The sequence below is a fragment of the Manis pentadactyla genome, chromosome X (genome assembly GCF_030020395.1).
Source record: "Manis pentadactyla isolate mManPen7 chromosome X, mManPen7.hap1, whole genome shotgun sequence".
Lineage (NCBI taxonomy): Eukaryota > Metazoa > Chordata > Mammalia > Pholidota > Manidae > Manis > Manis pentadactyla.
In genome coordinates, this window is record NC_080038.1 from 72,105,527 (window position 1) to 72,116,932 (window position 11,406).

The 11,406-nt window shown below is 41.1% G+C and overlaps 1 protein-coding gene across 1 annotated transcript; it reads left to right on the top strand.

Moving 5' to 3' along the window:
• The first annotated feature begins 3,346 nt into the window (after positions 1-3,346).
• Positions 3,347-11,065, top strand: TBX22 (T-box transcription factor 22). The gene is made up of 8 exons (XM_036930003.2): positions 3,347-3,521; positions 4,122-4,302; positions 5,160-5,261; positions 6,605-6,779; positions 7,621-7,785; positions 8,153-8,217; positions 8,610-8,695; positions 10,482-11,065. Exons 1-8 carry the CDS (start codon positions 3,347-3,349, stop codon positions 11,063-11,065), a joined length of 1,533 nt encoding a protein of 510 aa, XP_036785898.2.
• The last annotated feature ends 341 nt before the right edge of the window (positions 11,066-11,406 follow it).

Sequence of the window (11,406 nt, forward strand, 5' to 3'; positions counted from 1 at the left end):
CCTCCCTTATAACTTAAAAGTAGCAATTGGAATACCTCCACATGGTTTTGACATCATCCCCTTAGGTAGTAAGTACTGCAGAACACAGGGGACTGTGTTTTCCTCCAGGCAGACTTAGCCATTTATACATAAGTTTTCCTTCAAATAACCCATATTGCCTATATAGAAAGCTAGAGAAGACATAAATGTTTTTCCTTAACATGTCATAAATTTCTGAGAAGTGTAACATTTTCAAATACATTAGCTTAATTATGAACATCTTTAATGCACATACAGTTCACCAGAAGCAATATTGTCAGGGCTGACCATGTTCTGTGTGTGCACTAATTCACGTACCTATTTATAGTGATTAATAAGATATTGGAATATTTGTTAGAGAATTACAAATTGCTTTTTTTTTTCCTTAAATCAGGTTCAGATTTCATATTCAGTAAGAGATCTAAGACACTCTATATCCCATAAGGCACATCAGATCCTGTGTATCCCCATAGATATTTCATAGATTTGGTTTGTATTTTAATGCCACGAATTCATTTTTCCTTCACGTGATAAATTATCTATGTGTTCCCAGCTGTAACTATTTTTTTTTGCAAGTCAAAATCAGCATTTTACTCTAATGGTTTTCCAACTCTTAAACTTTTTTACAATTACTCTTTTTTCTAATGTAGAGACTTGGAAATCCCAGACCCTTGCTCTCTTTTCCACATGGGCTAAAGAATCCCTTATAAAGGTTTCTGGGCATTCCTGGCTGAAACAAAGGGAATACTCAAAAAAAGACTTCCAGCTATGGAAAAGGAATTGCTGTCATATATGTATGTGCCTAGTGCCCCCAGTACCTGACAGCCCTTCAGCAGCTGAACAGATTACAAAGCTGGCACTGAGGCTTGCAATAAGTTTCAGATGAAAGCTAACAAGAATGAACTACACCTTTGTACACAAGAGAGAGAGCTGAGCTCCATTTCTCCCAGTGATGTCATCAGACAGATAACTGAAATGGGAATCGAAAAAAATTTATACTACAAAATAAGAAGTCCTGGTTGACTAAATTACATGTGAGTAATAAATACTGAGGAAGAATTTTCTCCTAAGAAAGGAATTTATATCTCAAGATACATTATTTCCTTGACTTAAAAATCACACCAGATAGTGGTCTAAAATACTAGAGCAGACATTGCAACAAACATCTTTTGCCTTATTTTTACAGAAACTTAGTTCAAGAAAAAAACTACCAAGAAAAGTCTTCCCTTGCTGCACAAGGTAATGTTCTGCTTTTTAGCAATAAAATGAGTCAGGGTTCAAAAGCAAGGAAATACCCATATTGGGAGACAAATCCAAGTGCTGCATTGTGATTAACCATCCAAATTTAACAAATGAACTCTTGACTTTTCTGTTTTTGAGCTGTGTCTTTTCACTAACAACATACAATGGACAAACATATATCTTCTAAATAAGAAGGGATGGACAAAAGCATTAATGTCCTCTCCCTCCCCTTTAATGGCCACACAAAGAAACAAATGCCCATGGAACTGTGGCTAAGATCACATCCAGACCTGTCTCTTTTCCAAACCAAGTGCCTTATATACTGTCCTTGTGTGAGCTTCACTCTGCCCCTTTAGAGCAGTTACTGTGGCTTTCCCAGACCTTCATGGACAGCAGTGAGTAAATGGTTATTAAACAAACCCTTCAGCAGCATTCAGGCTGTAATTAACCTTTTGCCATACTATCATACCATCAGATGCTTAAAGTCTCTGATCGCCTAAAGATCTCCTTCCAATGACTCAACAAGTCTCCAAGAGGGCTCCCCCATCACCACATTATCACTGTACACTTGTACCTAAGAAACTGAAACTACAGGACACCAAAAGTATTTTACTGTTAAACTCCAGTACTGAGATACTACCAATTTATTCAAGTTCCTTCCAGTTTTTTACAGTTAGATTGACTTTAAATTTCCTCTGAACAAATGTATCAGAGAACAGGAGAACCTTTCTGAGAAGGTGCAAAATGTCATTCTTTAGTTAGGATGCAGTCTGTAAAAAAGTCTAGGGGTACTTGATTTACTTCTTATAAAAAGTGGATGGCAAAGTCCCACGCACACATACTTCTCATGTCTGTGTGCATAAACATGCTCCTTGTAAGTGGTAGGCAAGTCTCTCCTTTACACAGCCTTTGTCCATTTTAAGGAAAAGTAGGAGCCAGCCCAGGAAGATATTCCAGGAGACACCAGAATCAATTATTTGAACGCCTCATTTTAAGGTGCTGCATCCTTGAGAACAAAGTTCTGGTTGTGCTCTGCCAGGGGTCCTGGAGTCCTTAGGTTGCATTTGCTGATTAAGGCATTTGTGTAAGAAGAAGCTGTGTGTAGGAATATTGGGCTCCAGTATAAGTGGGGCTTGAAGGTCCAGGTTTCCTTTGATCATTGACAGTGGGCATCTGGGACCCTTTTGCCTGCCAATGCCCTTGCCCCCCCCTTTTGGATAAAGAGCAGGAACTAGCACACTGCCCACTCAGTTTGAGATGCATAATATAGAAAGAACGTGCCTTAAAGCTTGCACTCCTGTTTTCCCAGTGTGCTCACTGAAGAACAAAAGACTCCAAAACACTTTTCTGAATCAATTCAAATAATATTTGCACTTTTGTTTGGAAAGTGACCCTTTATGGGCAAATATTTCACATGTCTTACTTCCACAATTTAATGTAGAGCAGTAATTTTGTGTATTCCTCCTCCTGACTATTCTGAGCCCCTTTCTAGCCAACTCCAATCCCCCTCCACCCCTACTCCCTGTCAGACTCTGAAGTGTCACTCATGGTATTTTTTTTTAATGCTTCCAACAATTTCCAAAACAAACAGTAGAGAATGTGATCAGCAGAGTGAGTGAGTATTCACTCAGTCGGATGCAACAGTACCTCCCAACCCCAGTGGTCTTAGCCTCCATTGGCGGTAGGGTTCTCCCTAAAAGTCTGGCGCTTGCCAATCTCTGCACTCTGCCAGGTATTTGAATCAGGGGTTTGAAGACTGATTGTCCACACATGTCTATTGGGAGGGAGGAAACCGCAAAGGGAAGGGAGACTAGACTCCAGAGGACTTTGGCTCCAGTTTGATCTTCCTTTTTTTTCATTCTGTCTATTCAAAGAATATATATGTGTATATATATATATGTATATATATATATATACACATATATATGAAATACACACACACAATTTGTTTTCTTTGAATACAGATCCAGAAATTGTTTTTTCTGCTTTCCCTCCTTAGCCTGTCCTTTGCACCCTCCCTCCTACTCCCTCCCTAACCCAGCTCAGGTTGAAACTGCAGTACACATTCCCTTCTCCCCTTCCAGGGATGGCTCTGAGCTCCCGTGCGCACAGCTTCTCGGTGGAAGACTTGGTGGGGAGACCCAGCAAAAGAAAACTGCAAGATCCAAGAGAGGAGGTGCAGCCTGAATTGCTAGAGAAAGAGGGCAGAGAGGAGGAGGAGAGAAGGAGCTGCGCTGAAGGAAAAAAGTTCGAGCAGAGGGGTAAGTATCCCTACCCGCAGCCCCAAGCCCTGAGTATATTTTCCCAGCAAATCTCAGCCTAGCCAGCGACGCTGAGGGATGGGGGCTAGCCCTACCCGAGGAGGTACTGGCCCAGCCGTTTGCCCGAGTTCGGGGCTGTGGGGACATCTTCGCCATCTAGATGTAGGGGAAGTTTCAGAGGCTCCAAGTTCAGCCTGTAGTGTTGTGGTTCATTTGCGGTGAATGGGAGGGCACCCTATGTTTGTGAAGGGAAACTCTCCAAATTTCCTCAAGCCCTGAGAGCCAGAGGGTGGCTGCTGCTTGGGGTAGGAAGCAGGGCGCGCACCCAGACTTCGAGGGGATTCAGCCTTGGGATCCAAAAATCTCCGAGAGATTGAAAATGGCGAATTTGAAAGTGGGCTGTGCCTTTCACAAGGTGAAACATGGGCCCCTTTCTCTTCATCCGGAGGCCACAGTGGGTGTTGTGGGAAACTTGGAGATCGGCCACCAAGGCTCCCAGGAAGAGATGAGGCAGGTCTTTTCCAAGAAAAGGCTTAAGCGAGAAGGGCGTGAGCGAACTGCGAAGCTCTCTCAACCTCTTGGCGTTTCTGTGTCCTTCAGAAAAACGACCGAAGACAGAGCCCTCAGCAACTGCTTTCTCGGGCTGTAGCGTCAGCGGCAACCGTAACAGCGGCGAAAGTCTGGAAGAGAAAAATGTTATACAAGTGGAGCTTCAAGGATACGAGCTGTGGAAGAGATTCCATGATATTGGAACTGAAATGATCATTACCAAGGCTGGCAGGTTCGGCTCTGCCCAAGCTGTTCAAGGGTGCACACAGTAGGCGTGTTTCCTGTACCGCTCGCATAAGATTCAGCACCTCCAGTTTTATGCTCTAGTACCCCTCCCCGCCCCACTTCTCCACCCCTCCACAGGTATTGGAAAGCCACTGCTTTTCATCAACCAAAATAGGACAGTGCCTGGCCCCATGTTAGTGGCTCAGCTTTTCTGAACACCATGGTTCCAAGAACTCATTCTCCCAGCTCTTGACTGTGTGGTATATGACAAAAATTATACTTGCCAAGGCAGATGCCAGATGCCACCCTACATTTTAAACCATGGCTAGGCCTCTCTTTTAAAGCATCACTATTATCAGTGGACAATACCCCAAGTTCTGGACCTGTGACCAAACCATCTGTACTTTGTCCAGTCCAGTTTGAAGTGGGCCTTTCCAGCTTCCACCTTTTGCTGTGGGGCAGCTTCTCCAAGGCTGTTGGGTAATTTTTGTGTGTGTGAATCTTGCTAATTTCAATCTTTCTCAAATCTGCCTCACAGGAAGTACTGCTGAAAACTCAGGGACAGAAACAGCTTTTTTCTCCTACTTTTTTCTCTTCTATAGCTTTTTTATTTTTGTGGTGGTGGGGAGTCGGGGTGGACAAAGCCTTGTGGTAAGAATACTTTGCTCCACTCAGAAATCCTGCACTTATTCAGTCAAGTGTACAACCAACAGTCTGTCTTCATGTAGCACATGTTATTCCCTGAACTTGTCCGAGAATGGGTAAAGCACTGTGAATTCCCTAACATTTCATTTTTTTCCCAACCAGGCCTCACTCCAAATGTTTCTAAAAGTGTACAGGTCAGTCACTCTTTTCTCTCCACAGGCGAATGTTCCCCTCTGTTCGGGTCAAGGTGAAAGGGCTGGAGCCAGAGAAACAGTACTATGTGACTATGGATGTGGTGCCAGTAGATTCAAAACGCTATAGGTAACGGGACCCAAGCAATGGAACTCCAGTCTCAGGCTGGGAATGGGGTTTCTGAACAATGGTATGGGAGAGTGCTGTTTTGAAAACTATTACAGGTAGTGGGATTGCTCTCCCTTTGGCTTTGGGAGTTGAATTTTCTCAATTAAGAGCAGGCTTTCTCCCCTGTCACTCCTGGAATGCAAGTGCCAACTGGTGCTTCACTGTGCCCCAAACTTCTTGCCTACCCACTGGTCTGTCCTTGCTGTGCAAACTGCAGAAGGTGTAGGCTCAGGCAGCTAGGAGGGAAGCTGAAGGAATTTGAGGAGAAATGCCAGAGCTTCTGGGGACAGACTGGACTCTGGGCTGTGCTACTTTGGCATCAGGGTCCTGGAGCAGTGTCCTAATTTGCAGTCCAAGGCTAGTGTAGTAGTTATATCACCTAGGTCCATGTTTTCTTCCTTCCTTAGCTTCTCTCTTGAAGTGGTGGCCAAGTCCCAAAGATTACATGTAACTTTATCTTTTGATGTAGGCTCAATACTTAGAGCAGGCTAAAATTGACTGAACTGATCTAAAGCCAAGAGACACTTCTGTGCTAGCACCCCAGGATCGCTTTTGCCAGTGCTTTTGGTCTGGGGATATTGGGGTTCTGCGCGAGCCTTCCTTAACTCCAGCTGCAGACTTTAGACCGAAATCGGTGTCTAGCCTTTCTGTGAATCTGCCCGCATCAGTCCCAGTGCTGTGTTTTGAGAGACAAGAAGAGGCAATTTAAGAGCCTGCTGGGCGGCAGCCTGTAAATAGCAGAACAAGCTGTTTGCCTATGGCGTTTAAGCTAGTTTGGCAATGCAGCACACAATTGAGCGGTTGAGATAGGAAACTGTGAAAATCAATCCCCAGGCTGTATGGGCTAGAGTTCCTGGTGGTGGTATTCTGATGTCAAGTCTTGTTGGTGAAAGCGCTTCGACGACCACTGGTGGAGGTGGGCTGGATAGGCACCTTCCCCACCCTTCTGCTTCTCGGACGCTTCTGGCCTGCAGCGCAAGGATTTTTCGGGTGTCTCTGCGCTGTAAAACAGGTTAGATCAATTGCTGTTGCAGTTTCTGCGAGGAAATAAAAACCAGACGTGGAAAAAATCCCACGATATGCTTGCTTGGAACTTCATTGCATTTTAATGACATAGGCTTATTTACCATTTGCTTTCTCTCCCTGAATGCTCTGTGGAAATCAAGCTGGATCTTCTACTAGTTGTTTCTGGGATTAGCGGGTGAATTTAGCCTAGGCCCTTAGGAACTCATTCCAGCAGGCGTCCTCTCACGCTCCCGGCTTTGCCCTGCCTGAACCCAAACCCATACTCCTCGCCTTTTCAGGTACGTGTACCACAGCTCACAGTGGATGGTAGCTGGGAATACGGACTACTCGTGCATCACTTCCAGGTTCTATGTTCACCCAGACTCGCCGTGCTCAGGAGAGACCTGGATGCGTCAAATTATCAGCTTTGATCGCGTGAAACTCACAAACAACGAGATGGACGACAAAGGCCATGTAAGTGGATGCAGTCCTTTGCCTGAGGAGGGAAGGAAGGTGCCAGTATGTTAGCTGCGAATCTTCTGGAGAGGCCAAGGTGGCTTCTCCCAGTTGCATTAGTTGTGGTTTTTAGGCACTGTCCAAGTTCTGGAGCTTTGACCAAAGTAGCTCCTGTGGCCTTTGTTTGTCCTCTGAAAGTGTTGGGGTTTGGGGATGGTGAGCAAAGGGAGTTTGAAGATCAAATGAAACTTGTCAAAGCCAAAATGCCTGGTCTGGGAAGTAAAGGAATGCCTCCTGGAGCTCTCTGGCATCTCAGCCTCCAGGCAGTCACTGTGGGCTCTGATTGCCTTCCCCTAAAGTGCACCTTCTTATGGCATGGTGTAGTGGAAATATCCCCCACAGCCCTCCCCCATAGCAGACCCTTTCAGATCTTGATTTTGAGCCTTCTTCCCAGGCGCACACTTGGTCCTGCCATGGCTGGCTTGGCCTTTATCATCCACAAAAGGAGAAAAGGCTCCAAGGATTAAGAGGTGGAGGGTGTCAGATAGTTGCCCATTAATTGCCATAAGCCCAGGGAATCACCACATGGCCTCTCATGTTGTGCAGGAAAGGTCCCCATCTGAAAGTGAAATTACTGCTGCCTGGTGTTGCTGTGGTGCCCTGCTCCAGAAATCCTTTAGCCTTGAGGGCCTCTGTCCTATAGGCCAAACGGTACAGAAAAGTCCTTGTGAGGGTAGCTTAGTTTATCTGTTTTAGCCTCACTTTTGTGTGTGGGCATGTTAGGGGTGCTGATGAGAGGGGGCTAGTGTTTGGGAGGGGAAGACAATTTCTAGGTAGCATTTGATGATTTCCCCTACAGATCATTCTTCAGTCCATGCACAAGTACAAGCCCCGTGTGCACGTGATGGAACAGGACAGCAGGGTGGACCTGTCCCGGAGTCAATCTCTGCCCATTGAAGGGGTTAAAACGTTCTCCTTTAAAGAAACTGAGTTCACCACGGTGACAGCTTACCAAAATCAGCAGGTAAAACCACCTAGGTCCCAAGCAGGCAGGGATGGTCCCTAGGGAACTTTTGGGATAGAGGCAAGCTGCACTATATGGATTGAATTTTCCATGATTAAAGAAAAACATGGTCATATATTGCATTGTTATCAAGACAAGTTTGACTATGAATTGTGTGGATCTTGAGTTAGAAAGGGGAGCAGAATAAATTGTAAAAGGAAAGAAAGGAAATAACCAGTCCAAATCTGACTTAACAATATGTTTATGTTTATTTAATATGCCATGTGACACGTTGAAAAGTGTTTTGTGGTTATAACCATTGAAAACAATGGTGACAGTGTTATTATTGAGGGTACTGACTTAATTTTTCTGTCTTTTGAATCCACAGATTACCAAACTGAAAATAGACAGGAATCCTTTTGCTAAAGGATTTAGAGATTCTGGAAGAAACAGGTAAGCAACTTTATAATCATATCTGATATTTATATAACCCTTTCATAAGTAATAAAGATAAGGAAACTGTGGATTAGAGACTTAGAGACCCTATTTTTGTAATTTTGTAACTAGAAGGTAGGAAAGGAACCTAGATATTTTGTCTTCAAAATCTTGCCTCCTTCCACACCTTCTCCAACCCGCTTTTAAGATACTATTTATTCTAGATTCCTGGGTTTTTATTCAGGGAATAATTACTGGGAATTTTATTCAGAAGTCTAGCTATAAAAGAAAAACCTTTTTAAGGTATTCACCTTCGTAAAGCTGTAACAAAATAACTCAAAATGTTACGTAAATCATTAGTTTCAGGAATTACATTGTGGACTTGCTGAAAGTTGTTATCTCTTTTTCAGGGGTGTATTGGATGGGCTTTTAGATACCTATGCATGGAGGCCTTCTCTCACTCTGGATTTTAAAACTTTTGGTGCAGACCCACAAGGTAAGAAAAGTTTCAGTAACTTTTATTTTTAAATGTTAATGAAATAACAACAGCCAGAACCTTTGTACCAAGGTTTCTGTACTGGATTCTTCAGCATCTCACATCTCAGTTTCTTTAGGATCTGCCTTTGGTGCATTTGGCCTGATTTGTGAATATATTAAATACTAACATAGATATTTTATATTTTATGAAATTTTCAGTACATGTTAAAATGACTTCCATTGAATTTTCCTATCATTTAGTTTAAATTTCCTTTTTAATTGGAAGTAGATAAATAAATGTTGAAAACAATATTAAGCCATTACAATTAGTTTAATTGCCACAAGAATTTAAAATATTTGCAAGGTATTTGTTCTCAGGTAGTATATTACATGGCTAAATAATAATAATAATAATTAGTGCAGGTTTTCTGGTGGAAGAATGTATACCTTTATGTACTTCGATGTTTAAAAATAAATAGAAGAGTATTAGCAAGCAACATGAAATTATTTTACCCCTTTTATCTTTACTCCATTAAAGTTGTCTTTGATCATTAATTCAAGGTTACAATTATGAAGAAAATCATCAAGATTATGGTTGAGTTTTACATGATACCATAACAGCCAATTTAAATACGAAGAGATCAAGTCTAATCATTTGGTGAAATAATTCACTGAATTGACTGTATTAACTTGGTTTAGACAGTTGCATAGAAAAATATGAACATTTATTTGATAGTACTGCTTCAATAGCACCTTTGCAGCATGCTTTTAAAATATCCAAGTCAACAAAAAGTACACTAATAAAGAAAAAAGCTAAGTATGATCATTAATTATTTAAGTTTTTAAATTATTTAAGATTATTTAAGATTTCCTTAATTATTTAAGATGTCCAGAATGCTCTTAAAATGCAAAGAAAAGGGATACCAAATTTTAAAATAACTTAAATGTTTAATTATAAAATATATTTGCCATCCTGTTGATAAAAGATTAGGCTATATCTATATACATGAAATAGTTAAGAAAAACAACAGCAGCACCAAACACACACACATACACAAATCTTGATCAGTTCAGACAATAATCAGCTTTTAGAATTCAAACACTTACAAAAATTAAGTGTAGAGTCAATATTTTCCTGGACCTTGCAATTATCCCTAATTTAATTAGATCCTATGCAACTACAAAAGATCACCTGACAACACTGATAAGAACACTTTCATTTCATCTTTGTATTTTTAAACTGTGAAACTGTTTAACTCTTGATATAGAGCACTATGGAAGTCTTCCCATTCATGATTTTCATATAATATGTAATGCATTTAAATATGTCATTTTAATTTATAAATATTATTTTCTTGTGAATTGATTTTTTATCAGGCTGAAGCTTTCTATAGAATCTCAGTTTTTTTCAATTTAATAAAGTACATATTTAATATTTTTTTAAGTTTAAAAATATTTTAAAAACCTTGTTTTTTTTATAAGATATAATTGGCTTGGGGTCATGTTTAATAGAGTTTCTTTTATAATTCATTGGATAAATATTGTTAAAGTACCTAGTACATTTCATTAGCACAGTGAATGCTCAATACACAGTACATATTAGTTGTGCTAAATAGTGCTAGTAGGAAATACCATATTCAGCTTTGGTGAGGGGAATGAGCATGTTCTTTCCTGAATACATTAAAAGAATAATGAACTTGCAAGGAAAGCTAATTTAAAAATGAAACACGAATAATTATGGACATGATTACTGATTCAATAGAAACATCAAGTTCATTGTTCATTGACTGAATTGTAATTCACAGGTGGAAGCAGTGGCTCATCTCCAGTGACCTCTAGTGAAGGGGCTCCCTCTCCTTTGAATTCCTTGCTTCCTCCACCTTGCTCCCCGCCTACGTTTCACTTACCTCCAAGCTCCCTTGGAATGCCCTGTCCGGAGATGTACCTGCAAAATATCAACCTGCCCCTTTGCTACAAGATTTGCCCAAGAAATTTTTGGCGACAGCAGCCTCTTGTTTTGCCTCCTTCTGAAAGGCTAGAAAGGAGCAACAGTTTTCAGTCTTTAGCCTCACTCATGCTTGAAGTTCCCATGTTATCTTCTCTGGGGGCCACCAATTCAAAAGATGTTTCATCTGAAAACTTTAATAGGCAGTGTCTACAAGCACCTGATTCTGCCAATCAAATGTATGGATTACAGGCACCTGGAAATATTTTAGTGCCAAACCCCATTGCCCGGGAAGCAATTGGTTGCTCTTTCCATCCTTCCTATGGCTTTTATAGGTACAATTTCTCCATTCCATCTAGACTGTTAAATGCTGCCAACCATCTCAAAGTGAATGACAACAGTCAAGTTTCTTTAAGAGAAGGCAAATGCAACCATACTCATTAGTTTCCAACAATTAATCATTGCCTTTAATGGAATAATCACATTTCTAAAACAATTAAATGTAAGCACATATTTTCTTTATTTGTAGCCAAAGAAAGGTCAAGAGCTATTGGGCTTAAAAAGCCTCATTATCAGAGGGTTTTTTCTGGTATGCATTTAAAGTGCCTTATCAAATATTCACAGGTTGTTATAGGTCAAATTTGAACTATAACAGTCTCTCATTACAGTGGCCTTGGGCCTCAAAATAAGATACTCAATAAATATTATTTGATGAGATGATAGACTACCACTAAAAATTGCTTCAGGTGACAAAACTCTCTATAGTCAAGTCCTTTACCATGACA